This window comes from Phyllosticta citribraziliensis, assembly GCF_038025025.1.
Source record: "Phyllosticta citribraziliensis strain CPC 17464 chromosome Unknown J3D65scaffold_2, whole genome shotgun sequence".
NCBI classification, from domain to species: Eukaryota; Fungi; Ascomycota; class Dothideomycetes; order Botryosphaeriales; family Phyllostictaceae; genus Phyllosticta; species Phyllosticta citribraziliensis.
Window position 1 is genome coordinate 1161092 of NW_027117339.1, and position 25258 is coordinate 1186349.

The 25258-nt window shown below is 53.5% G+C and overlaps 8 protein-coding genes across 8 annotated transcripts; 2 read left to right on the plus strand and 6 right to left on the minus strand.

The window, feature by feature from the left end:
• Window positions 1-18: 18 nt before the first annotated feature.
• On the minus strand, window positions 19-1924 carry J3D65DRAFT_548111 (putative cysteine synthase B; the record flags this gene model as incomplete). Its single annotated transcript, XM_066796889.1, has 7 exons — window positions 19-606; window positions 655-824; window positions 873-1063; window positions 1112-1263; window positions 1316-1439; window positions 1487-1679; window positions 1732-1924. The coding sequence occupies 7 exons, from the start codon at window positions 1922-1924 to the stop codon at window positions 19-21; spliced, it is 1611 nt and encodes a 536-aa protein (XP_066658642.1).
• A 576-nt stretch (window positions 1925-2500) lies between these two features.
• J3D65DRAFT_583733 (tetracycline efflux protein) lies at window positions 2501-5041 on the plus strand (the record flags this gene model as incomplete). The annotated part of the gene is made up of 12 exons (XM_066797731.1): window positions 2501-2864; window positions 2918-3051; window positions 3108-3357; window positions 3411-3487; window positions 3535-3633; window positions 3681-3744; window positions 3802-3937; window positions 3987-4154; window positions 4207-4259; window positions 4310-4446; window positions 4498-4563; window positions 4615-5041. Exons 1-12 carry the CDS (start codon window positions 2724-2726, stop codon window positions 5039-5041), a joined length of 1752 nt encoding a protein of 583 aa, XP_066658643.1. The 5' UTR covers window positions 2501-2723.
• A 522-nt stretch (window positions 5042-5563) lies between these two features.
• J3D65DRAFT_664743 (uncharacterized protein) lies at window positions 5564-5980 on the minus strand (the record flags this gene model as incomplete). The annotated part of the gene is made up of 2 exons (XM_066802766.1): window positions 5564-5804; window positions 5862-5980. The coding sequence occupies 2 exons, from the start codon at window positions 5978-5980 to the stop codon at window positions 5564-5566; spliced, it is 360 nt and encodes a 119-aa protein (XP_066658644.1).
• A 2020-nt stretch (window positions 5981-8000) lies between these two features.
• On the minus strand, window positions 8001-8372 carry J3D65DRAFT_600109 (uncharacterized protein; the record flags this gene model as incomplete). The annotated part of the gene is made up of 2 exons (XM_066797951.1): window positions 8001-8223; window positions 8275-8372. The coding sequence occupies 2 exons, from the start codon at window positions 8370-8372 to the stop codon at window positions 8001-8003; spliced, it is 321 nt and encodes a 106-aa protein (XP_066658645.1).
• Window positions 8373-9167: 795 nt separating this feature from the next.
• Window positions 9168-9742, minus strand: J3D65DRAFT_613511 (uncharacterized protein; the record flags this gene model as incomplete). Its single annotated transcript, XM_066799122.1, has 3 exons — window positions 9689-9742; window positions 9612-9638; window positions 9168-9556 (listed from the first exon to the last, which is right to left on the minus strand). A coding segment is annotated over exon 3 (301 nt), but the record flags the coding sequence as incomplete, so codon positions are not given.
• A 2218-nt stretch (window positions 9743-11960) lies between these two features.
• On the minus strand, window positions 11961-15883 carry J3D65DRAFT_664744 (uncharacterized protein; the record flags this gene model as incomplete). The annotated part of the gene is made up of 2 exons (XM_066802767.1): window positions 11961-13412; window positions 14321-15883. The coding sequence occupies 2 exons, from the start codon at window positions 15881-15883 to the stop codon at window positions 11961-11963; spliced, it is 3015 nt and encodes a 1004-aa protein (XP_066658647.1).
• A 1128-nt stretch (window positions 15884-17011) lies between these two features.
• Window positions 17012-19076, minus strand: J3D65DRAFT_213195 (uncharacterized protein). The gene is made up of 3 exons (XM_066794509.1): window positions 18455-19076; window positions 17860-18396; window positions 17012-17795 (listed from the first exon to the last, which is right to left on the minus strand). The coding sequence occupies exons 1-3, from the start codon at window positions 18762-18764 to the stop codon at window positions 17179-17181; spliced, it is 1464 nt and encodes a 487-aa protein (XP_066658648.1). The 5' UTR covers window positions 18765-19076; the 3' UTR covers window positions 17012-17178.
• A 3948-nt stretch (window positions 19077-23024) lies between these two features.
• Window positions 23025-24581, plus strand: J3D65DRAFT_212907 (Ser-Thr-rich glycosyl-phosphatidyl-inositol-anchored membrane family-domain-containing protein). Its single transcript, XM_066794506.1, has 3 exons — window positions 23025-23583; window positions 23640-23703; window positions 23757-24581. Exons 1-3 carry the CDS (start codon window positions 23434-23436, stop codon window positions 24218-24220), a joined length of 678 nt encoding a protein of 225 aa, XP_066658649.1. The 5' UTR covers window positions 23025-23433; the 3' UTR covers window positions 24221-24581.
• The last annotated feature ends 677 nt before the right edge of the window (window positions 24582-25258 follow it).

Sequence of the window (25258 nt, forward strand, 5' to 3'; positions counted from 1 at the left end):
TGCACAAACACTCGCTACCTATGCCGCATCATCCGAACTTATCATCGCCACCGTCTCCACAATGTTCCCCTTGGTCGTGTTCTTCTTCTCGCTGCTGCACCTCTCCCACTGCCCTCTGGCCTTAGGCCTCCAACTGAGCATAGCGCCGGCTCCACCCGCGACGCTGTCAGCCTGCACTCCCTTGGCGCGGAGGATGCTCGTAGCTACCCTCGCCGTGTCACCATTGTAGCACACGACGAGAATCTGCCTGTCCTGCAGTCTTGTCACTCCCGACATGCTGCATGCTTGGCTCTGCTCGCTGAAGAAGGCCTCCATCTCGACCCATTGCTCCTCCAGCGCAGCGCTGTCGAAAAACACTGAAGGCGTCTCGGCCTTGACTGAGCCCATTGGAGTGTTGACTGCTCCCGGCAGATGCCACTTGTGGTAGTCTTGGGGTTGCCGCAAGTCAAGCACCGTTGTTGTGGCTCTCGGCTCAAGGTTCCAAGGGAGATCTTCTGCCGCTCCATGTCCCGAAGTCACGCGAACGTCGAAGAATCGGCTCAAGGCATCCTCAATTGCCAACTCCCATGCTTCGTCATAGCGATACTTGTCGACTGCCCCAAGCCGCTGTAGCACCGTCAGTTGAGCTCTTTCGAAGGGTCCTGGTCGACTTACCGAGTCCACAATCGGGTGGAAGTGGCTGCTGTCCAGCTTTTCAAAATACTCGCCGACGTACTGGTACGGCAGATCGCAGCACAGGAAGACGCAGTGGATTTCGCCATCCTCGTTGGCAATGTCCTTGAGGGTACCTTCCTGCTTTCGCTTCTCGATGAACTGGTACAATCCTGCAACCGTTTAGACTGACGCCCGACAAACTTCAAGTTTCTACTCACCCTTGAGATTAAATCCCGAAGACGGGCCACAAATAAGACCCTGGCGCGTAAGGGCAAGCGAGAGCGAATAGCTATCGACAGAACCGACTTCCTCCAGAGAATCAATCGCCTGTCTCCACGGGAATTCCACCGGAGACATCAAAGCAAGAGAGCGAGGACCGGGAACCCGATCTCCGGCGGCTGTGCAAACACTTTTCAAACTTTAGCCGCTTACTGCGAATCAACTTCGGGATACTTACCCAACTTTGACAACTGATGGTTTGGCATCGTTGAAGAAAGTGCCCAATCCAGTCATGGTTCCAGAGGTGCCCATGCCGGCGCAGAGGACATTGATGTGCGGCAACTGCCGCAGGATTTGGGGACCGGTCCACCGGTAATGTGCTTTCCAGTTCTATGATTGCGTCAGCTCAGCACTTGGCTTCGGACTGGCAAAGGCTTGTTACCGCATCGTTCTCATACTGGTTCGGATTGGCAACGGTTTCGTCCGTCTGAGCCTTGCGGCGTGCTGCCTGAATGCCGCCCCTCTCGTCCAGTGGCTCTGGCTGCGAAGGACCGCCGTGGAGCTTTCTAGAGCCTCATTAGAAGTACTTTCGCCATTGACTGGTCCTTCTCACATGTTCAGTCCAAAGAACTGCATGAGCTTCAGCTTCGTATCGCTGGTCTTGTTGCTGAGGTACGCCCTGGTATCGTCGATTCCATGGTACACCCGAGCCAGGAGTGACATGGAGATGACGGTCGAGCCCGAGCTGTACTCGATGATGGTTTGGGTCTTCCCTGGACACACTGTCCTGTCGAGTAGACCTCGAGCTTGGTACATGTCAGAACCAAGAGCCAAGAGCCGCCGAGAGAATGGATTTACCTGGAAGTGCTTTGACGTTGTTCGCCGGGAGCATCGTCATCATCTTTGCGTAAATGCGAACTCCATCTTTGCGATACGGATTCAGTGAAGCCGGGATCTCAACCAGCGGGAGAGGAGGTTGTTGATCAGGGTCGTAATACTTCCTCAACGAGTCCTCCCCCGTGTAAATGTTCAACGGATTGGCCTCGCTCATGGTTGTAGAGGTAAGCTGGTGGAGAATAATGGCAGAAACAATGCGCAGCGTGTCGTCAAAATAAGATGGACGTGAAGAGTTTTAGTACTCCAAACAGCGAACTCGAAACATGACTTTCCAACCAAAGATCATATCGCAGGGTTACCGTATTCGTGGTGCAAGGCCGGCCGTGCATTCACACCCTGATGGCGCACGAGTCCACGTTTAATGGGTCTCGTGGGTGGAGGATTTTTGGGCCTCATTCCAGGCTGAAGGAAATGCTAATGTCGTGTTTGTACTCCTAGGGGCTCAAACATGGCAGCGCCATTCAACTCGTGCTAGAGGGGCTGCAACTTCTGCCAGCTGTTCTGGAAGGGGTCAAACAGCCGACCTTCTGAGCACTTATGCGCAAATAAGCGGTGTGGTCCAAGCGGCTCGATGATCCTCCACCATCTGGTGATAGCTCGGGCGCCGTGCACAACATTCCTGAAACGGGTTAACCAGATGCCGGGTCCAACACCATCCTGCGTTCCAATTGGAGAGGCGTTCGGATTTATAGGCGCCCAAGACTTACTGAACAAGACTCGCGTGGCTGCGACTGGAGCATCGCGACTGTGGATTTGGAGCCGCGCTCCACTCGCCCCCTCTCCACTTGTCGAATACTCACTCCGCAGTTTTGAGAACATTCTGACCCGCGCAAGGAGGAGCGTGCTGCTGCGAATTCGCATTGCCATTGCCGGGCTCCGTTTCACCACTCCTTTAACACTGCCTTCTATTTTCTCTCCAAGCCACAGACTGCCGAACCCGTTCCAGCTGCGGCATGACGGAAAATAACGATCGAATTCAGGCACAGTCGCAGCCTGATGTCAAGGTTGTCGCGAAAGCCGATGTCGAAGCGGTCGGGCCCGCTCCAATCTTCAATGAACAGACAAACTACCTGCCAAAGAGTAAGATCATAACGGTAAGTCGGCCAACGGGAACCAACCCCTTTGTTCGTTCGGTTGATGTGAATAGGTCTTCCTGGCATGCGCAAGTATCGACTTCGCTGCACTGTTAGACCAAACGTCACTGGCGGCAAGTCTGTCCATAATTGGCAGCGCACTTGATGCCAGTGACCAGAGCTCCTGGATCTCAGGAGGTTACTTTGTGTCCGTAGCGCACCAGCACCAAAACCAAATTGTCAATCTCACTGACGCGTTCCAAGCACGTCTACCGCGTGTCAACTCTTGTATGGAAGACTCTCCGACATTTGGTCCCGCAAGATCATTCTCCTAATTGGAATCGCAATCTTCTTTTTCGGTTCCCTGGCGGCATCGCTCGCGCAAAATGTCGTGCAACTGATCGTCTTTCGCGCTTTTACCGGCGTGGGGGGCGGTGGGCTCATGACCGTTGCTCAGATGATTGTCAGCGACGTCGTTCCACTCAGAGAGAGGGGCAAGTACCAGGGCATCTTGGTGAGTGGGACTGTCAGACGAAAGAGACGCAGCTGACCCGATTTCGCCAACAGGGGGCATTCGTCGCCTTGGGCAACGGCGTCGGTCCCGTCATTGGTGGTGCGCTGGCTTCTCAAAGCCACGATTCTTGGTACGTCCATCCCTTGTATGCGTAAGAACGACTACTCATTTTTGCAGGAGATGGATATTCCGACTCAACCTACCCCTGAGCGTGATCATGGTGGGATGTGTCGTTTTCTTCATGCCTCTGAAGAAAGTCGAAGGAGATTGGAAGCTGTGAGTCTGCGCAAATCTCTCAAAGGTGAGACCCTGACTTGGCGAAGCAAAATCAAAGCCATCGACTTTTTTGGTGCAGGACTCGCGCTGGGTGGTTCATCTGTACTCGTGGTACGTACCAGAAATGACGTCTTGACGGAACTGTCGTGCTGACGTAGACGGTTACAGTTGGCCTTGACCTGGGCTGGTTCCGAGTACGAATGGAAGTCTGCTCATGTCATTGCCACGTTTGTTGTTGGGTTCCTCGTCTGCATCTGCTTCATGCTGTGGCAGTGGAGAGGGACGTCTGTGCCCTTGGTGCCTTGTAAGCTTGCCCGTTGGTCGTCTTGGACACTTGCGCTGATACGATAAAGTGCACATTTTCAAAAGTAAAGTCGTGGATGGAGCTTGTCTGACTATGTTCATCAACGGTTGGAACTTTGTCGTCCAAGTCTATTATATCCCCACCTTTTACCAGCTGGTTTACGGCTACTCAGCCACAAAGTCGGGAGCGCTTTTGCTTCCCATCACGCTGGTTCAAAGTAAGTTTGACCGAAATTTCTCAGAGAATCACACAGTCTCTGATAATGTCAGCATTCAGTAGTACGCTCTCCGGCTTGATCGTAAGCTGGACAGGTCGGTATCGTGTAAGTGTCTATTTTCCATGTGGAAATCTCGGTCTGACCCAAGGTATCAGGAAAATATTCTGATGGGCTGGATTGCTTGGGCCATCGGCCTTGGGCTCTTCTCGACTTTGAATGAACATTCGGGTCTTGGAAAGCAAGTTGGATACGCAATCATCACTGGCTTCGGAGTTGGACAAACACTTCAACCGTAAGCCGCCCGAAGGTGGCATTGTTTTTCGGCATCGCTGACCGGAGAAAGATCCTTGATCGCCATACAAGCTGGAGTCGATCGTCGCGACATGGCGGTGGTAACATCCTTCCGCAAGTAAGTTGACTCGAAGACGGCGCTCCAACCGAGGCTGACGGCAGCGAAAAGCTTCATCCGAAATCTAGGCGCCACTTTGGGATTAGCGATTTCAGGAACAATTATGCGAGTAATTCCAGACCAGCACAGTCTTCAGGCGCTGACGCTTCGCAGGAACAACTCGCTCCGCTCCGCCCTGGTGCCTGCGGGTTTGTCCCAATCAGAGCTCCGCCAGCTCATGAAGTCGCCGCAGAAATTTCTAGACTCGTACAGCGGTGAAGGTGCGGCTCAAATCGAACAGGCGCTACTCAGCGCCTACAAGCGCGGATTTAGAGTGATGTTCTGCGTCATGGCCGCATTAGCTGCGGTCGCCTTCGTTGCCGCGTTCGCCTTAATGCCTCAAATCACTTTAAACCGTGCGGACGATGAAAAATTAAAGGCAGAGGGGCGAGACCAAACGAGGAGGCGCGACGAGGAGGAACGACGCGCAGAGAAATAAAGCTTGGCCAAGCGCGTTGCGCGTGTTCGCCAGCGTTTGACCATTGATGAGTCCGAGAGACACGTTACGTTGATCGCACAGACAAAATTTAGATGCGTCTAAGCTTAACTGGGAAGGCTAAGCGAGAGCGGGTACAAGCATTGCACGACCCGAATGCTGCTTTGACGTCCCCGACCGCACTCCGTGACCGTCGGACCATCGAGCAACGACAACCAGCGCCTCAATTCACACAGCACGTACTGTTTGACAGCTGCGTTCCTAGAAATCTGGCACAAGACGAACATGCCCGTAAAGTACTTCATCTTTGCAATCTTTTGGTGAGAATCGAAGTATGAGAATTTGGAATGAAAACGACTCTGCATCAGAGATCGAAGAACGAAACGGACTGCTACTTTACAACGTGTTGAACGGTGGCGAGGGTCCAGCCCATGTATTTTGACCCGGTTTCTAAAACAAACGACAAAAGCAAAAAGGGGTAGACCTTCCTTTCCATCACCTCCACACTCCTATCCGTTCTCCCGCTCAACCGAACAAAAGCCTAGACGCCCTGCTCTTCTTGCAGCCGTCGGCCTGCTTGTCTGGGAACTTCGTCATGCCTTTCTGGCAAACCAAGTTGGACACAACGCCGATAATCTTCTGTGTCTCTGGAGAGCAAGCCTTGGAAACGCAGCAGGCGGTTTTGTCGGCAGCGGCCTGGTTGTTGCAGTAGCACGTCTCGTCTCCAGGCGCACAGCCACTAGTTTTGAAACAGTTCAAAAAGCAGCTGATCCAGTCGTTAACGAACAAGTCCAGCAGTACTCAAAGCTGAGGAGCGACATACCGGTCGGAATCTGGAGAAGCAGAGTCGGATCCGGATGAGGATCCACCTTTCTCGCTGCCCAGCCCCTGGGCAAGAGCGGAGCTAGCAAAGGCGAGAACGACGACCGATGAGAAGCGCATTTTGTAATGAGAGACTGTTCGTAAGGAATGACTGCTGAAAGTTAACAGTGATCCAACGTTGCTCGCCAGCCTTGGAACCAACCGTAATATCGAGCCTGGTGCTTTTGATGAAGAACCCGTCGATGATACACGACGAGAGCTTTTTTATAGGCAGATAGGTATAACTAACGACAACTAAGGCTTGGACAGCAGTGGTATGTACGGCGGGGAGTCATCGTGCCTGAATTGTTCAAGACCTCGAATTGATTGACTTTTGCAACCCAGGCGAGGATTGTTTTGGTGGTGTCCAACTACTACCAAGACCGCAGGGACCGTTATCACAATCTCGAGAATTCAGATCATCTCGGGCCGGCCAACTGCCGTAGCACCAACGCAGTGTTGTGACAACCATCACCCTCGGCAGTTGTTCTTGGGAGGGCCACAAGGCGCAGCTCAAACGAAGAGGGAAGTCTTAGCCCGACTGGGAGACAGGGGTCTCAACGACCTATTTTCTATTTTGGCACAGACCACACTCAATCTAGACACCTGTGATGGACCACCCAACGCCCATCGTTTACTCGGACTCGCTCGTACTCGTACAGTAGCCAAACGACAGCGAATCACAACTCTCCCCCGCTCTAGCTCGGTCATTTGAAGAACTGGAAAACGGTTTCGGATTCGCTGGGAGTTAAGCTTGTTCGTGCTTTACTCATAGCCAACCGTGAACTTGGGACCGACCAGGCAGAACATCTCAGGGAATAGTCGATTGCGGTTGGAAGTTCTTGCGAAGTTTTCCACTGAAGATTCGAGCTGCACCATGCGTTTACATTGGACTCAAATACTTTTAGCAAGAGCGTAGCAACAGCGAGTAGAGCTCACAGCAGTTTCGAAGTGGAGTGTGAATATCAGCTGTTTCGTCCATTTCACAAGAAATGTCAAACCGTTTGCGATACCCATCATTGTCCCATATCTCCTTTGTTATTGCGACAACGGAAAGGAAGAGTGACTCCGTGGCCACGAGCATCGTCTTTTGTCACGGCGAGCGCGCGACAGATCCGATCGGACATGCAGCTGGCGGTCGATTGGTGAAGACATGCCGTGAGGAAAGAGAGGGAGATGCCTGATGCGCACGCGATGTCGTATTCGGGCCGGCGAAACCGAGGCCTAATTGGTAGGCCAAGCGAGCGCCATTTCTGGGTCTACAACCCATATCTCCGACTCTCCCAACTCTTCGACTCTCCTCATTCCTCGACTCTCCCAATTCTTTAACTCTCCTAGCTCTTTGACTGTCCCAACCCTCTGACTCTCTTAGCTCTCCGACTCTTCGACTCTTCAACTCTCCTGGCTCTCCGACTCTTCGACTCTTCGTCTTTCCTAACTCTCCGACTCTTCGACCCTTCGTCTTTCCTAACTCTCCGACTCTTTGACCCTTCGACGCTCCCAACTCTTCGTCTCTTCAGCTCTTCGACTGTTCGACCGTTCGACCGTTCGGCCGTTCGACTCTCCCATCTCTTCAACTCTTTATAACTCTTCGACCCTTCGACTGTCCGACTCTTCGATTTTTGAACTGTTTGACTGTTCGACTGTTCGACTGTTCGACTCTCCCAACCCTTCCTTTGACTGTGCCAACTCTTCGACCCTCCCAACCCTCCAATTCAACGACTTGCAACCCTTAGCAGTCAAACTAATGGATGGATATGAAGTTCAAGGCCTTCTTCCAGCAGATCACAAACTCCACCATGATAGATGTTCGAGAATGATTCGTTGCACTATCATCAGATCCAAGATTTCAACGTCGCGATATACCATCAATGCCGATGTGCGGCGATTTTGGACCCAAACATTTTTACTTGGAGCGTATATGTGTCTGCTACTGTACAACATGTTTACTTGCGGCGAAGGCCCAGCCCGCATGGATTTAACCTACTGCCGAGAATGGAAGACACAACTAAGATCAAGAGAACGGAAAAGGGAAAAGCAAGATTTACCCCTCGACGACCTCCTCGCTGCGACAGGTCTTACCCCTCAACCCATCGACATCTTAATCGCGGCTATTCTTGCAACCATCCGCCTGCTTTTGGGGAATCTTCGCAGTGCCCCTCTGGCAAATGAAGTGGGCGAACATTCCAACGATCTTCTGCCCCTCCGGAGAGCACTCCTTGGAAACGCAGCAAGCTGCCTTATCAACAGCAGGCTGTGAATTGCAGAAGCAAGTCTCATCGCCGGGCGGGCAGCCGCTCCTCTTGAAACAAGACTCAAAGCAACTTGGTTTGATGTTAGCACACCGTTCTGTACGGTGAAAGGGCATCACATACCCGTCGGAATCTGGAGAGGTGCTTGATCCCTTGTCACCAGCTCCTTGAGCAATGGCAGAGCCAACGAAGGCGAGAAGAGCGATCTTCGAAAAATGCATTTTGGAATGAAGGACTTTGGGTGAGTGAATTCTGCGAGGTTTCAGCGAAAGCCACAAGATCGATTTGAAGGCTGTTGACTGACATGATGGCGTAGTGCAAGTTGGATGCAAAGATGATTATTCGGTCGACTAGATGCGACGAGACCGTCTTATATATGCAAACATGAACAGCAAACAGCTACAAAGTTCGAGCAATCGAGGTATGTGTGGCGTGGTGTCATCGAACTCAGCTCATTTGCGACCTCGAATTGATTGACATCCGCAGCTCTAGGTGAGGATCGATTTGGCGACACTCAACTACTACCGAGGTCGCAGGGAACGAATCGATCTCTAGGCTTTGGATCATTTCGGGCCGTGCAGCTCCCACAGCACTAACAGAGCGTGCGACGACCGTCACCCGAGGTACCTGCTCAAACAATAACACACAACGCGGTCGAATCCAAGGGAGCAATCGGATTCAGGCGGTAGACAACGGGTTTCAACGGCAAAGTTTCTATTCTTTGTACTTAATCTGGACCTTTGATGAACCACCACCAACGACTATCATTTTGCTCTACCGGCTGCCGAGATTTGCCCTCCCCCCGCTCTAGTTCGAACAATCTGGAATCTGTGTAGGCGAATCTGTGTTTAGGATATGTAAATATAGAAATCCTCTTCGTGCTCACGACCGGTGATTCTGGTGGCCACACTGATGAATTGTCTCAGGCGATACAAGGGTCTCAGCCTTGATTTTCACATCGCCTTCAGACGAGGGTAGATAACCTACAACCTCACAATATTGCGCACGAATCTTTCCTACCACACAGCGACTTTCATTTTCTTATGTACACAACTCTGTCTACTGCGGCTTCTGCCAAAACATCCCGTCAGACTTAAATCATCCTCTTCCCTCCGGCGGCGGGGTCTTTGCATGCATCGCCCTGACGGTCTGGAATCTTGGCAGGGCCATTCGGACAGACCAGATTGGACACCACTCCAATTATGGATTGAACTTCTGGTGAGCAGACTTTCGAGACGCAGCAGGAGGCCTTGTCCAAAGCAGCCTGGTTCTTGCAGAAACACTGAAGATTTTCGCAGCCCGCTTTCGCAAAGCATGGCTTGAAACAACCATCTGTACCCGCATTCTGTCCAAGGGCGACGCCAGCGAGGCCCAGGATAGCAAAAGTTGAGAAACGCATTTTCGACTGGTTGATGTGGTCAGTGTTGAACCTTGATATCGTCGGCTTTCCCATGTCTTACAGGAATGGAAAGTTATTCAAAGAGTGACTACGGTAACGTAAGCCAAGATCGTCTAGTCCTTAGAACTATGAGCTTACCTGGTTGAATATCGTTGAGTTGAACACGTGCAAGATTTCGATTTTCGCTCTGCCATTGCACCGCCTCGGGGCTAAGAACAGCTTATATACAGACTATGGACTAGCAGACAAAATAGCAGAGACCGCAGTCCCTTTCGCTCAGTGTCGAGTAGATAGACTGTCTGGATTGGTGGTGCAGCTGCACAACTCAGAGAAGTATGATGTTGCCGTGCGCACGACGAAGGCAAGCGGCAGTTCGCGCCGTGCAAAGGAACGCGCAGGCCATCAATTTCTGGGGGTTCGTACTTCTCGAGGCATTCGCAGATGGACCCCGGGGACGCGTGTGTGTTGTAGATTGAGTCCATTAAGCAGAGATGCTTCATGAGCTCATAAGGAGAAGGGCCTTACTACAAAGGTAGGGGATGGTGTCTCGGATAGCAGATGTCGTCAAGCACACTTGCTTGTCATCGCACTGGCATTAGACTGACGGGCAAAAAAGCTTAGCGGTGATCCCGGGATGCTGTTGGAAGAGCTGTCGAACAGTGCTGTCTGATTTGCTACTTGCTCTTGCTAACATGTCAGGGTCAACGTGCCACGCTTCGATGTTTCGGGCTGGGATGGGGTAGTCCAGTGGGCCTCGGTAGTTCGTCCTCCTGTGCGAAACACGGCTGTTGGTTTGCCAAAGCGTGGCTTGCCTACTTCAGCTCAGCCACATCCCCTCTATTACTATACGGTTAAATCGACTCCGACATCTGATTTCTCAGGCGTTAACCGAATCTTGAGTGCGTGGTGTTGACCCATTGAAAGCAACGATTCGGCGTTGGAGAGGTCAAGTACCGACAGTGAACGCCGCGTCGCAGGAGACGCAATCTCCAAATCGGTCGATGTACCGTGGAGGGTTCATCCAACTCAGTATACCTGGTGGCAGGAGACTGGAGCAACACGTTGTTTCACTGCACCTTCAGCGAACACTCACTAGCCGACAACAAACGGTTTTCGTCTAAAGAATTGTGTAACAGCTTTGCTTTGTTGGCAGCTGTCGTTAGCCAATATAATTCTGGAAGGACGTAGAGCGATCGTGTCTGGTGAATTGTCCAGCCTGCCGCGCAACGTTCAGGTCCACACCATCCAATCGCCTGACACTGATTTTTGACGGCAAGGATTTTGTTACGGGAACGACGAAGGGAGAAGATGACGGTTGCGACTGTCGGTCGAAGCCGACGTCAGCATCGCAAAGCGCAGCAGCAATCTTTCTTGACATCGGGTCGTCTCGATCCCGACAACCAGATCCCCAAAATCTGAACATTTCCCTTGCATTGTCTTCAGCCTCATGTCAATCGCTTTCCAAAATTTCGGTACTCCCCGCTGTAAGGCAGTCAATCAGATGTTTCTTGTGAAACAGCGATCCATTTAGTATAATAAAGCAGAATCCGCTAGGAGGGATCCCGCGCCGGGAACAATTCTTGGACCGTTCTGGAAACCATGCGACGGTAGATTCCGCTCACGCTACTGTCGCTCTGGAAATCGTTGAATCGAGCTTGAAAGTGTCAGTGATGTTCGATTCCCTGTAAATTGCCGCACTGCTACCGGAAATTCACAACCGGAAGTCGGGAAGACCGCATAATGGTCGGCGGGAGGAAGAGAGTCTGCGGGTGAGAAGAACGACCAACAAAAGGAGTTGGTTTCTTGAGAAAGTTAGAAAGAAGGAGATCGCTGCGAGGAACAACCTGTTGAACGACGAAGCTTCCCAAAGCTGAAAGAACAGCATCGTGGAAAAGAAAGTATCAATACATCTATCGAACACATCGTTCCGGAAAATGAATATGACGGGAGGTCACCGTTGACAGGTCTGCCGAATGGTCAAAGTCGAGTGAATATCCCGGTCCTCCGGATTAGATCTCAAGTTGCAAGTTGGCAATTCGATTCTGCGCCTGCGTTATTGAACATGTATCAATGACACTGACCTCTTAGATTGGACCATTGCCGGTTGGTATCCACAAGAGATTTTACAATCCTTCTGTCTGTACCGGATCCAAATCGAGACTTGCTTGGAGACGTGGACGCAGGGAGCAGCTAAGTGTCCGCTTGCGCCATGGTGTTCCGATCCAAGAATTGCGAGCTCGAATGCCTTGTCCCAAATTTTGAAAGAGATGAGGAGCGCTGGCGTACTGTCCCCCCACTTCTTGTCCTCTTGCCAAAACCACGTATTCCAATTTCGCTTTTCCAATCAATGTCGAATGCTGCGTCATGCCCTTTGGTTTCTTCTGCGACTTTGCCAGTCGGAGCAGCTTGTCTAATCCCAAACAAACTGGTCGAAGAAGCGCCAATTGAAATCCAGAGAGTTGTCGACAATGCCTTGGGACCATTGTTGGGCCCACCGTCGCGAATCTGGGCAAAGAGAATCTCCGTCACCAGTCACCATACTCTGGCCTTCTTGATCCAAGTTCATGAAGTCCACCGGTGCCGAGTAGTCTCCACAATCAGCTTCATCGCCTTGAACCAAAAATTGGAGGGTTTTCGAAATCTTCTTAGGGGACCGACCGTCGACGCGAATGGACCGGTTCTTACCATCTCGACGTCTTTTGTAGTGATCGACGTACAGTTCAAACAATGGCCCAAACCAGAGATGTTTGAGGCTAGGGACTGAATGCAGTTGTCGGTAACACCTCGTCCACTGTCCATTCACGAGGTGGCCTTGGTCGAGAATCAGACTTCTCAGCGAATCCTTCTGTCGCTCGAGGAGCTGTTGGAGATCTTCGGGGTATGCTAAGAAACCGTAGAGTCCCAAGGCTTCAAGTCCGCCTGGCCGGATTGAGGCTGCAATCTCTTTAACGATGTTTGGTTTCAGGCACACCATCAAACTCGCGTGAGCCATGTGTAGGACCCCGTAGACGGCCAAATTTTTCAGCTGGGGGCATGCCTTCAAGAATCGACCAAGTCCTCGAGCGCTTTCGCCACAGTCCCATATCTTAACATAAAAGGTAGCCAGGTTTTGCAGTCCTGGAATAGGTAGAGGAGACAGGAGCCTTGGAATGTCGAATGCTGACGGTCGGCAGGCTCCCTTGAGGCGGAATGGGTCTCCTCCTGTACGGCCGAGCCAAGCTGGTTTGACGTCCTCTATGACAACATCATCGAAGTTCATGAAATTGATGGGTGCTCGGCTCCGCAAAATGCCAGAAAGCAAGATGGTCACAGCTCTTGTGGTGGCATCCACGACAGACTGGGTAGTGGGTGTGTAGTTCCACCAGTTCCTGGGACTCCTCATGCCCTGGAGCCAGACAGTCTGCAGATTTCTGGTCAGGTTGAGAGCCTTCGTAATACTCGAAATGTCCTCGACCGTCGCTCGCATTTCCGCCAGTATGTTTGGGGACTGTTGGTACACGTGACACAGCTTCTCAAACTCTTCCAGCTCGACGCTCAGCTTGTCCGAAAGTCCGATGTGGATGTTGTCCGGAAATTGTGGAGAGCTGAAGTCTCGACGCGATTCCTCATCTGCGAGTGAATTCCGCACGTTCAAAACGGTTGCGGGCAGACTAACTTCTTCGTATTGGGCCAAAGTCTGAAAAAGCTTCAAACCTTGTGGACTGGTCTCTACCCGGACCACATTATCGTACGTTTGGAAAGATTCGTTTCCGTGGCCTGCGATGAGGAACTTGATGAAATCTTTCCAAGTGAAGCGGTTGAGGGCCCGTGAAACTTTCCTCAGGTTGAGAAAGTCTGCGAAGTCGAGATACTGGATGATGTGCTAGAGCATCTCAGTTGGCATGCTTTCGAGTCGTGGGACTTCGTCCATGGCGGAGATTGTGCGTTTTCCGGCAACCGATGAAACAATGAAGGTCGAAGAGAAATCTTGGAGGACCAACGAAAAAGAATGATCAATATGAAGCAGAGGCCGCGACGACGCACGATAAAAGAAGACTAGTGTATCGCAGCCGTGAGAGCTTGGCGAAGGCTTTCATAAAGTTCCAGAGCCGAGAAAGAATGGAGGATATGTTGTGAAGACGCGGCGGAGTGCAGGCGCGTCTGCATGAACGTGGCTGGAAGGCGCGAACTGCCAGCGGTACCGGTACTCGACAACCGCATCGCATGCAAGCAGGCATTACAGCCGATCAAGTCCAGCTTCTCACATGTTGAGCTCGACACGCATTTTCAGTCTCCACGTACCGGAAGTTTTGGCAATAACTCTCCGAAGCTGACTTACATAACAGGCCCATCGAGACTCTTTTCAATACCGCAGTCCCTTCAAAACCCAAGGCAGAGGTACGGCGCATAAGCAAATGTACTATTCCAGGAGCCCAGCGATATCGCTGGAGAACGCCACTTTTCGTCGCGAAAGGTCTGCGCTAGCTTTCCTCGAACTGAGTAGAAGAATCGCTTGCAAAACACCATGAAGGCGGCATTGAGCAAACTGCCGAGCAAACGCGGAAAGCTAGGTCGGAAGATGACGGAAGATCAAACGATTACCAGTCAAAGCAGCTTTGTATGTAGGTAGTCAAGCATCCTCGTCAGCTGGCGCGTCAGATCTGGCGTCGCCGCCAAAGAAACTTTTCGCCCACGTCGCCGTCTTCACGTCGATATGTTTGAAGTCCTACCCAACTCCTCGTCAGCAAACAAATCCCACCACTTGCCTGTTGCAAGCGCGGCAAAACTCACACAAGGCCAGCCAGAAACCTGATCATACTCGCAGCGCACGCTGACCGCCGAAGCCAGAGCCTCCGCAAGTCCAGCCCTGAACCTGCCAGCCGCCGCAGCCCCGACGTCGACCGAATAGCGCGAATCGACCGGACAAAACCAAAAGCCGTTGTTCCAGTGCCCTTCGCGCTGATACTCATACCCCCGGCGTTCCTCGGCGTGTGGGAACTCGATGCAGTAGTAGCGGTCCCTTTGCAATTCATAAAGGGGTCCCAGACGGAGGCGCGCAAGATTGGCAAAGCCATCAAGCGGGTAGAGGATCGTCTGCCGCACGACACGCTGCCACGATGCATCGATGAGATGGAGCTTGGATAAACTGAGGCGCTTGAGCGACGGGCGCAAAGTGATCAGGAGACGGTCGAGGTCGCGCGGGCTGACAACGAGGTCGAACAAGTGCAACTTGGTCAGAGAGATGGGGCAGCAGCGCAGAACGCGCGCTACAAAAGACGGATCGAAGAAGGTCGAGTCGGCTGGCGCAAAGGACAGGGCGCGTAGATGCGGCAGCGCGGAGAGGAGGTGGAGGAAGATCGTTTGACCCTTTTGCGGCGACCAGCCAGGCGGTGCGTTGGTGCGCTGCTCGCCGTTGGAGAGGCGCACGAGCAACTTTGAGACGTCCATTTGGCTAAATTCATGGCTCGGTTTATCGAGGACCCATGCGGCGACGCCCTCGCTGTGTGAGATGATGACCTTCTTGACTGAAACGTTGTTCTTGACAACGAGGGACAGCAAGACGGCAGTGCGACGATCCAGCGCCTCATTATCTGAAGTCGTGACCGCATCCTTGAAGATGCCAGTGTAGTCCCTGACGAACCCAATGCCGCCTGTCGTGCTCCACAAATATGAATAGTCATGCGAGCAGACCTGCAGCTCCTTGAGGCAACTCAAGCGGCCCAGTGCTTCGTCTAGCAACTTCTGGTCCTCGTTGGAAGCAAACAGCCATTGCTGGTCGTAATAGCACCGGTAGCAGCGCGAGCGCATCTGCGCCACGTCTTTGGCCACGCAGTCGACCAGGCGGACGTCGCTCCTTTTGGCCAATACGGGCAAGTTTTCCTCCCACTCGAGGAACATGTCTTGCGTACCGCCCAGGCTCTCGATGCACCGTGCTAGGCGGGCCTGGTTTAGCATCATCGTATTGACGAAGAGGCGCTGAATAGCGTTTGCGATGGGCTCGTTGGCAGTCAGGTGGTGGAACGTCCGCATCGATTCATAGTGCGGCTCGATGAAGATGCGTCCGTTCTTCCGAAATTCGCTTTCCTGGGCGAGAACGTGCTTGTGGACAAACCAGTACCGCACTTTGTTCTCGAGATCGCGGCATACTAGGCGCAAGTTGAAGACGTCGCGGGGCGGTTCCGCCACCGCCGCTTTCCCCACCGGAAGCGTGCCAGGAAGAAACGAAATGATGTGCTCGATGAGCTCAGTGGGCAATGTTTGAAGATTCTGACATGGATCCTCGTAGAATGAAGTGGTAAGACTTCTGGATGGGCGAGTCGACGATTTGGAGGCGACTTCTTCGAGGACTGACATTATTGGCGCCTTTCACTGCTCTTGAATCTCCCGGACCTGAAGCTTTGTATTTTCCTTGATCTCAATGGCGGGTGGAACATAATTGCTGTACAAAAAGTACACGTGGACTGGACGGCATACCAACCGTCTTACTTCGAGTTTTCTGTCTTTTTTCGATCCATCTTCTCCCGCTTGTCCTTCGACTGCAATTTGATCAGCGACTTGTCCACTTGCAGAGCTCAAGAGTTCCTACAGATTTGATTTCTACTTGAAAAATTTCCGTTCAAGAGACATGTCGATTGATGCAGCAAGGCAAGGAGGCCTTGGGCAGCATCAGTCACGCGTCATTGTTTCGACCCCTGCCATACTCGACCGTCGCGTTAGCCGCATCGGAAACATCATGCGACCTTGTCAAGAGCGATCCGTGATTGCGTATGTCGGGCAAATGGCGATTCGCGTGCCGTGTGAGGCATCTAGAAGGCAAAAGCGTTTTCCAGAGGTGTGGTGGAGAGACGGAAGGCGACGAGGATTCTATTTTTAGCTTTGTCGGATGCGCTACCGAAATCGTGCGAGGAGGCTGGCACTGTCCAATCAAGTGGAGCAGCTCCATGCGCGGCAGCATTTTTATGCGAGTGTAACAGATGATCTTGGATGATTGGTAGCTGGTGTCAACTTCCCAGTCATGTAGATCTGCTACTCACAGGAGTTGATAGGGGTGGATAAGAATACAAGATCAAATGCATCAACGGTGACTCGAAGACGGAAGCATGCGAACAAGACTTTAAGTCTTACGAAAGTGATCGCTGCGGCCATTGGGAAGACGCAATAAAATCACACAGCAAAGCAGCTAGGTTTGAAAACAAGAAGACGCATCGAGTCAATCTGTAGCGACAGGCTAACCCACGGAAATTCCCAAAAACAGGATAGACGCGAAAATACACGATTGATTGAAACCGAGTAAGACTTGAACCCGAACGCAACATCCAGAGGCGTCGCCATCACCAACAGGAACGCCCTCGCGATGATGGCAATGCGAAAGCAAATGCCCAAACTATACAACAGCGCGACTGAGCGCAAAACTTTTTGATTCCAACAATAGAAAGGCGACTTTTGAAGCAGATACTGACCTCGCGATACCCCCGGGTATTTTAGGAAAAAAAGAAGGGTAGCGTGCAAGTGGTCATTGAATCGTGAGTCGTTAGAAAATGGAGAGCGGTTGCCAAAAGAGCAACGACTGCTGGCGTAGTGGCGGAGGACCGAGAAAAGCAAGCGAAGAGTGGAGAGGTGGAGCAGTTTGGTGCGAGAGAGGTGTCCTTTCAAGCGGCACACTTCACCCAACCCCTCCTGATGCCCTCCAAAAAGACGCCTTCGTTGACGCGCTCAAACACGCCTTCTTCATCCTTGCCATAGAGTCCTGTGCTGCCGTAAGGACCCTTTCTGCTGATTTCTCTCTGCCCGGGCCATTCGCCGTCGGCCTCGATTTCTGGGATCTGCAAGTCGCCATGCACAGCATTGACGTGCGGTTCAAAGATGAAGCCACCGAAAAACAGCTCCACAGCTAGTTCTTTGCCAAGAGTGCTCCGGCGCCTGATTTGTGCCAGGGCTCTGGCATCAGCGAGTAGCTCCGCAAGAGGCTCCGCAATGCGCGTGCTGGCCGCACCGAGGGAGCCATAGTCATGGTCGCAGAGACGCAGTGCGCGGACTTGACAGTCGCCGGACCAGCGGACGGATCTGTTGCTGAAGAGGGCAGAGCACATGGAGGGAATAGAAATGGAGAGGGTGACGAGACGAGGGCAGGAGGCAAGGAGCTCGCAGAGGTGTTCATTGGATGAGGGAGAGCCGGGGTGAGGATGGTAGAATCCGAATGCGGAACGTGGAGAGTGCTCCAAGACGCGGAGGGTGCGGTGTGAAGACTTGACAATAGCCATGACCCCTGCAAAAAGTCAGCGGATGCCTGAAAAAAAAAAAAAAAAAAAACTCTCAAGAAGACGTCATACCGTCAATGGAAACCGTGTCGAGGCAGGTGACGTGAAACTCTTCGAGTGCCGTAGCCGTGCGGGCAATGGCGAATAAGTCATCGTCGGTTATTGGCATGAAGGTGGTGTTTCCAAACAGCTTGAGCTTCTTGAGCTTGCTAAAGTCGACCTTGTCGGACTGGAATGGTCGATGGTTGACCTGATTTTCGGCGTCCCTGGCCTGCATCTTCGTCAAGATGGTGGCCTGAAGTTCCAAATTTTCAAGAGGACTCGGGGAGTTGGGACGCAGGATTTGGCACCATTGGTCGGCGTCCAGGTGGCGCGCCATGGTCCAAGGGATGCTCAGGGAAGTCAGGTTTGAACAGCACTTTAGCGCGCTGAAGATGCGTGAGTTGGTCTCGGCCACGTAGAAACCGTTGAACCACATTCGGCGGATGTTGTCTGCCACGTCAGGATACTGGTTCAAGAGCTTGACCGTCTGCTTCAGGTTGCAAAAAGGATCGCGATAGACCGAAGCACCCATTGGCCTTTCGATTAGTTCGTAGGCGCCATACGACTCTATCGCCATGGTTAGATCTTGACTTGAGCTATTGGGGTAGTCGGTAGGATGGCTTACCGCGCTTCATGGGTAATTCAGCCCAACGCTCTGCGCCTTTCCACTTTCGGATGTAGACGTCTCTCATGGCATACTCGAGGGCCCACGCATGCCATTTCTTGCAAACGGCGCGAATAGCGGCAGCGGCATCCCACCTAAGGATATCTGGAGGCAACGGACCGCGAACATATTTCTGCAGGGCGGGCTTCGCCACTAGGCCGGGCGCCTGAGAAAGACCAAAGGTAAAGGTAACGCCATCCCGTTCGTTCAGCTTGGTCGACTCCTCGAGGATGGTAGACAAGATCTCGTAGGGAAACTCGTTGAGGTGCATTGGAGTGTTTGCACGAGTGGGCGGTGGAAAGGTCGACGCGGATGCCTTTTCCTATATAAAGAAGTCGCGGCGCCAAGGAGGGGGAGCTAGACCTCGTGGGTGCGTGTCGGGACAAAGAGGAGCAAATTTTTTTGCAGAGTCACGATGTGGCGCCCGAGGTTCTTTATATCGAGGTCAAGGCAGGTTGAGGAAAGACGTAAGACAGCGTTTCCGCGTGCTCGGGGCGCCATGTTAGTCACGGCAACCAGGCCCACGGCAGGATGGATGGATGGATGAGCTCATAGGAGCAGGGAGCCGATTGGTCAGCCAGGCCACGAGCAACGTCTGGTCGCGCGAAGGAGATGACCTTGTCAGAGCTCGTGGACAGGACAGGAGGGATGGGGAACAAGGTCCGATCCGAAGGTGGTTCGGTATGATGCTTCACGTCCTTCGTGTCGGCTGCCAGAGCAGGGCTCGTGGACGGGCCTGGTTCGGGACCGACGCCTGAGAGGCCAGCATCCATTTGAACGGGCGGTACGGGCGTGATCACAAGGTGCAGCCAGGCGTCTGAGGCCTCTTGTCGCTGAATTCTGCTTACCCCCAGGAAATTCCCAAAGCGGCAACATCCATGGCGCTATTACCCCATCAAATGCACCACCCTGAGCTGTCTCGACACCTGGCGAAGGCTGCGTGATTCGTGTTGACAATTGCAAAGTGGCGAGTTGCATGCGGTGTCAGAGGCTGTTCGGGACGCGACGAGAAATTTTTTTCGCGGCGACAAGACAAACGTCGCCGAAGAAGCCGATGCCGTGAGGTCGAACTGGAGGCCTTCTCTCCGTCGCAGACGCAGACGCAGTCGCAGAGATGACTCAGCACTGCTCCCCTCCTGGCTGGGGAAAAATCTCGGATCTGGCCGCCCAGAAATCCTTCTCTTCGCCTTTGCGTCATTCGCACAAAACCTTCCATCACCGCAGGCCAGCTCCAGTCACCACCGTTGCCAGCCGGCCATGTCATCAGATTCTCGTGGACCGCATACCGTATCGCTTCAACCCTCGCCCATGCAGCGGCCAGGCTTGTGCCTCATCATTCGACGCCTCGCGCACGCAATTCGTTACCAAATCAAAACCACGTCCAAGATGCGGTCCCTGAGCGACGGATCATTGTCGTGAGGTAGCACAGAGGTTGCATGCATCAGCCCAGGAGAACGACCATCTCCGCGGACCGCGCCAGGTACCTTACCCCACAAACTGGGAGGAGCAACGCGCCGTCAGCCTCATCCAGAGACAAGGCCGTTTTCGACCTGGCTCAAGTCGTCGCCCGTCAGCAGGGCCAGCCTCCGCATTCGACTCGTCTTTGACCAAACCTTCCTTGCATCACTTGACACATACAAACGGCCCCATACGCCAGCGCCCAGCCCAGGAAGCGGAGAGCCGCCAGTTTGGCCAAGTCCAAAGCAGTCAAGGCAAGGCTGGAAATGCGGGGAAGGCCGTTTTTGTTACTCATTGTTTCCGGCCTCGTCTAGCATGGCATGACGCCCTGCCGAGAAGCATGGTCCCATCTGGAAGAGCTTGGAGCAGCCAGGACACTCTGTGGCGTCACATGACCTTGCGCCCTCGTCTTTCCCCAGATTTCCAGATTTCTCTTACGCCATCCCCAGGCGGGGGGCTCGTAGCGGGCCCGAAAAGCGGGACTTCCCTTACCCGTTCACCGCCAGAAAGTTGTTGATCCCATGTCACGGTGCACGTCTGTCAATTCCCACTGGTCGATCCGGAATGTTGCGAGCCGCCCCTGAATTTTTGCTATTCTTCCTCAACATCTCGCCTTTACGCGGCCATCAAGACGACTGCTTACTGGACGCCTCCGCAGTGTCAGATCTTTCGGCGGAATGTGGGATGGTCTAGCATCAGACTGTCACTCCAAGCGTTGCGCGTTTTTGATCCCGCTCGAAACATATCCGGAGCCGTGAGCAAACCCAAGTGCTCCGCACGCGGGGACGACAAACTCCTCGTACCCAGGACTCTACGTCCTAAAAGAGAAGGCGCGGTTGAATGTCTGCTCTTGATTACGTTCGTTTTCGATTTGAAACCAGCTGATGATGCGGTTTGCAGACTCGATTTCAGGGGCTGCGGTCGATACGACAGACGTCCCGTTCGAATGGTGCCCGGCTGTCCGGCTCGTTATGCATGCCGATGGAGCTTGATGTGGAGAAGCCTTTGCTTCAATTTTTGACCCGAGTCGTGCTCAGGAAACAGCCTGAGCGACTTACGAAACACCTTGCCATGCATGTTTGATGACAGTGTTGAATCCATCATCTTACAGCATCCTCACGGGCCAAGCAAAGTCTATCGGAAAGATTTTTTGAAACGACTGGTTGCGCGAAAGCCTCAACTCTATGAACATCGTTCTCCCCCCACCGGACGAAAGCCGTATAGCCAAACGCAGACCATCCTTTTGGGTTCTTTCCCAAGACCTGTCCAAAGTGCTTGGCAGACCGTCGAAGACAGATAAGAAGGCCGATTCTCAGATCTTTTCAGCAGCAAACCAGTCACTCCAAATTTCGTTGCGAAAGTAGAAGATGGTCCTCGACTGCTGGCGGTACCAGGCCGCTTCCTCTCAAAAACTTTCTAGCTGCGAAGCCACACCCACTGTGGCTCTTGTCGCGCCAAGGTCAAGTTTGCAAAACTGCTGCCTGTCAACAGGACGAACGGAACGAAACTCCGACACAGCACAGCCTCAACCGTCGTCATTCTCCTGGTCAGCTGCGCATTTCGACATTTTCTCCGCCGTCATCGTCGTCGCCGTCGCCACCACCATTGGAGTTGTCATCGGATGTGATGCTGTCGCTTTTTTCCCAGCCACCGTAGGGCACGACGGCAAGCTTCGGATCGAATGCTGCGGCGAATGACATAAGCCTGCTCCGTCATCCTCGATGGCAGACCGAGGATTCTCCAGATCCGAGTCTAACGAAGCCAGGACGAAGTGACGGCGGCGGCTGGTAAGGCTGATGATCGACACCAACAGCGAGAGTGTCGAAAGGGTGCACTGTCACGCCAAGACTGAGAGCACCTACTGTCCATGTTGGAGATGTGCACACTCATGACCGTTTCATGCCAACCGTGGGTCTTGAACGCCTCACCCCAAAGTTTGACTGTTTCAAGAGGTGGTGTGAAACACGATAGCGTTAAGCTTACACCACATGGAAACGTCGATCTCCACTTTGTCGTCGAGGCTACATGTAGACTTGTTGCGCAGTTGTCGCCGTAGCTACAGCCTTGAAGATGGATCATGAGAAACGAATGCCAGGTCGTCTCGTGTCGAGTGCAGTGCAGGCTCTGGAAACGAGGATGTGGGCCAAGAGTCTCGCGTTGGCTCTCGGGACAAGAAAGCTTGGCTTTGAATTTTTTGCATCAAGTCGGGAGACGCCGTACTCGACAGTCTTTTGCCGCCAAGTTCCGGTGTCGATGATGGCAGTCGTGGTGTCCCCATGGAAGACTAGATGTCAATGGCACGATATACATGAGATTTTGCGCGGTGCACTGATACAAAAGACGCGACAGAAATGCCAGAGGGACTGCATGGGAAAGGACAAGAATAGCATTCGGCCGGCACATCATGTTGAGATCTGAACCAGGGACGAGAAGGTTCTTTGGTCATCAGGTGACGAGACGCTAGCGATTGGGTTGGCGTTTGGCCGGGCCATGCAGGCCCATGTCAATCTGCAAGGAACGGAGCTACCGTCGCACGCGCATCCACAGCGGCATCCACAGCGACGAAGGTGGTCTCCAGGGCGCCGTCGAAGGAGCAGCGTGGCAGCAGAGGCGCAACTCATGGTCGCCAGGGCGCAGTGTTGGAGGAGCCTGGCTGAAGGCGGCGGGGGCAGCGTCAGGTCAAGCTTCGGACGAGGGTTGACAGGCAGACGCCTGCTCCAACGGCGGCGGCCCTGGTGGCGCTATGCAAAAAGCGCACAAGGTTATCCGGAAATTGCGAGCCACAAAAGTCAGCGCCGCGAGCAACGATTCGATCGTGTCGGCAGAGGGGTGCTGGGGAGGCCGACGGGAGCCTGAGGTGAGGTGATGCCCAAAAGAGGTGGAGGTGTCGCGGTGGTGGTTGCGGGGGTTGGGGATGGGGATGGGGCCGACGGAAACAGCTGGAGAGGACGACATGGACGCTGGACGCGACGACACAGCAACGGGGCAACGTCAGCGCAACGGGAGTGACAGACATCTGATGGCAGCGGCACCAGGGCCCCTTTCGCCCTCGACGGGAGGCTACGAGCAACCTTAACCACCACTAGCCGCATTGGGGCCGGGATGTGCCTGGATGCAAAAGAGGGAGCCCATTGGACCACCACCGCCACCATCTTCGTGAGCAGAAATTGCCTTTGCCCAAGCCTCTATTTGTGGACACCCAGCCCAAGCCGCATTCCTGGCCACGACTCTTTTGTGCATTCCTTATAGTGCCTTCGACGCCGCGCCACTTCTCACTTCTCGTCTTCGTCCTACATCACCGCACCTTCCCTTTCCGCACCAAAACAGTGCACGGTCTCTGCTGCCTCCAAATATCTATCACGGCCTCCGCCCAACATTCCACTCTCTTCCTCCACCACCACTCCATCCACCATCTTACGCTCGGCCATTGAACACCAACCCACATTCACAACACACCACCGTATCGCATATTTGCCCTCACCATGCGCTTCTTCACCACCATCGTCAGCGCCTTTGCGCTCGTCGCCACCGCCGTCGCCCAGTCCGCTTCGGTTCAGATCACCGACTACCCCCAGTCTGTCACGGCTGGCCAGACGTACACCATCAAGTACACGGCCGCTGACGTCAACAAGGTGAGGACCCTCAAGCACTGGCTCATGCTGAACAATCTCGCTAACCATTCCTCCAGCCTTGCACTCTCACTCTTCGCCGTGGCGATCCCAATGACCTGACCACCGTCAGCACTCTCACCAGTAAGTCACCATGTTCCAACCCTCCACCAAGCGTGTCCTCTGACATGCTGCAGCCGACGCCGTTGGCGGAACCTACCAGTGGAAGGCCGACGCGAGCCTCAAGGCTGGCACCGACTACGCTTTCCAGATCCAGCAGGGAAGCCAGATCAACTACTCCGGCCAGTTTGGTGTCAAGTCCGAGGCCGTTGCTACTTCCGGTCCCTCGACGCCTCTCGTTACCCCTACGTCCCTGTCGACCATTGTCAACAACTCGACCATCCGGACTCCCATGACTCCCATGACCCCGTTCAACGCTACCGCCACGCCCATTCGCACCCCTCTCGGCAACACCACCGTCCGCACTCCCGTCACCCCGACTACTCCCGGCGGCGGAGCTGCTACCACCGGTCCCCAGGGCACCGGCAACCAGGCCGCCACCGGCACCGGAAGGGCTCCTACTGGCGCTGCCTCCTCTTTCGCCGCTTCGTCGTTCGGCCTGGTGTTCAGCGTTGTCGCTGCCATGATTTTCTTGCAGTAAACTACTCGCCATCGGGAAGCAAATTCTGCGCATGACAGCGTCACCTGACGCTTGTATTATTATGCTGTGCCGGATCCAGGTCTGCTTTGCATGGGAGGACGTAATCCGCATTTGATTCTCAAGACCTTTTTCACTACCACACTGGAAACGGAAGGATGGTAACATGGGGCGGCACGCGTGCGTGCTTGGCAGCGGCCGGGCCGACGCGACGACGCAAGGATGCTCGGATGGATCAAATGAGTTCGGTAGTGGATGTTCCAAAGGACAGGCGTTGACGCACAAAAGTTGAGAGAATCGAGAGTCGGCGCCACGAAGCAAAAGCTCAGGTGCACACCAAGTTCAAGCTGCAGGGCCCCCTCGACTGGGCTCTCATTCTCACCTCGCACACGTGGCACTTGGTGTTTCTTTTCTTCATCCCCATCCAATCCACCCAGTCAGTGGCTTCTTGTATTCCTTTTCACTTCGAGCACTTCATGTAATTTCTAGTACCACACAACTTCCCCCTTCTGAGCACCGTTACGATATAAGCTCCTTGTCTTAGAAGAGGCATTGGGTTAGATGAGATGGGGATTCGATCGTGGAACGGAACGGCAAATGATTCGGGCGTTGCATGACGCGCATGCGCAAGGGGAGGCTGGCTGGTGCGAAGTTTAGGCAGAACAACAGAAATGAAAGCATTTTCGACCGACATGACAGACGCATCTTTGGTTGCACGATGGAAATTGTGGTCAAGTTGGTCATGCACCTACGCTTTGCGCAAGTGTCGTCGGCGCAAACCAGCCTAGTTCTGCTGCTGAAGGAAATGCCTGCTGCCAGGCCCGGTGCTGGCTAGCAGAGCGGATGCGACGCGACGTGATGCAATGCCGAGCTGGCCACAGCCTTGCTCGCATCGCATCGTTGTCGTCGCGTTGAAGTGTTGGCACGGCACGGCAGTAGGTCAAATGGTCGCCGCTAGCCGGCCGTTTCACCGTTGCTTGTCACCATCCCCCCATCCGTGCAGCCATGCGTTGCCCTGCAGTCAGTCCATCATTCATGCAC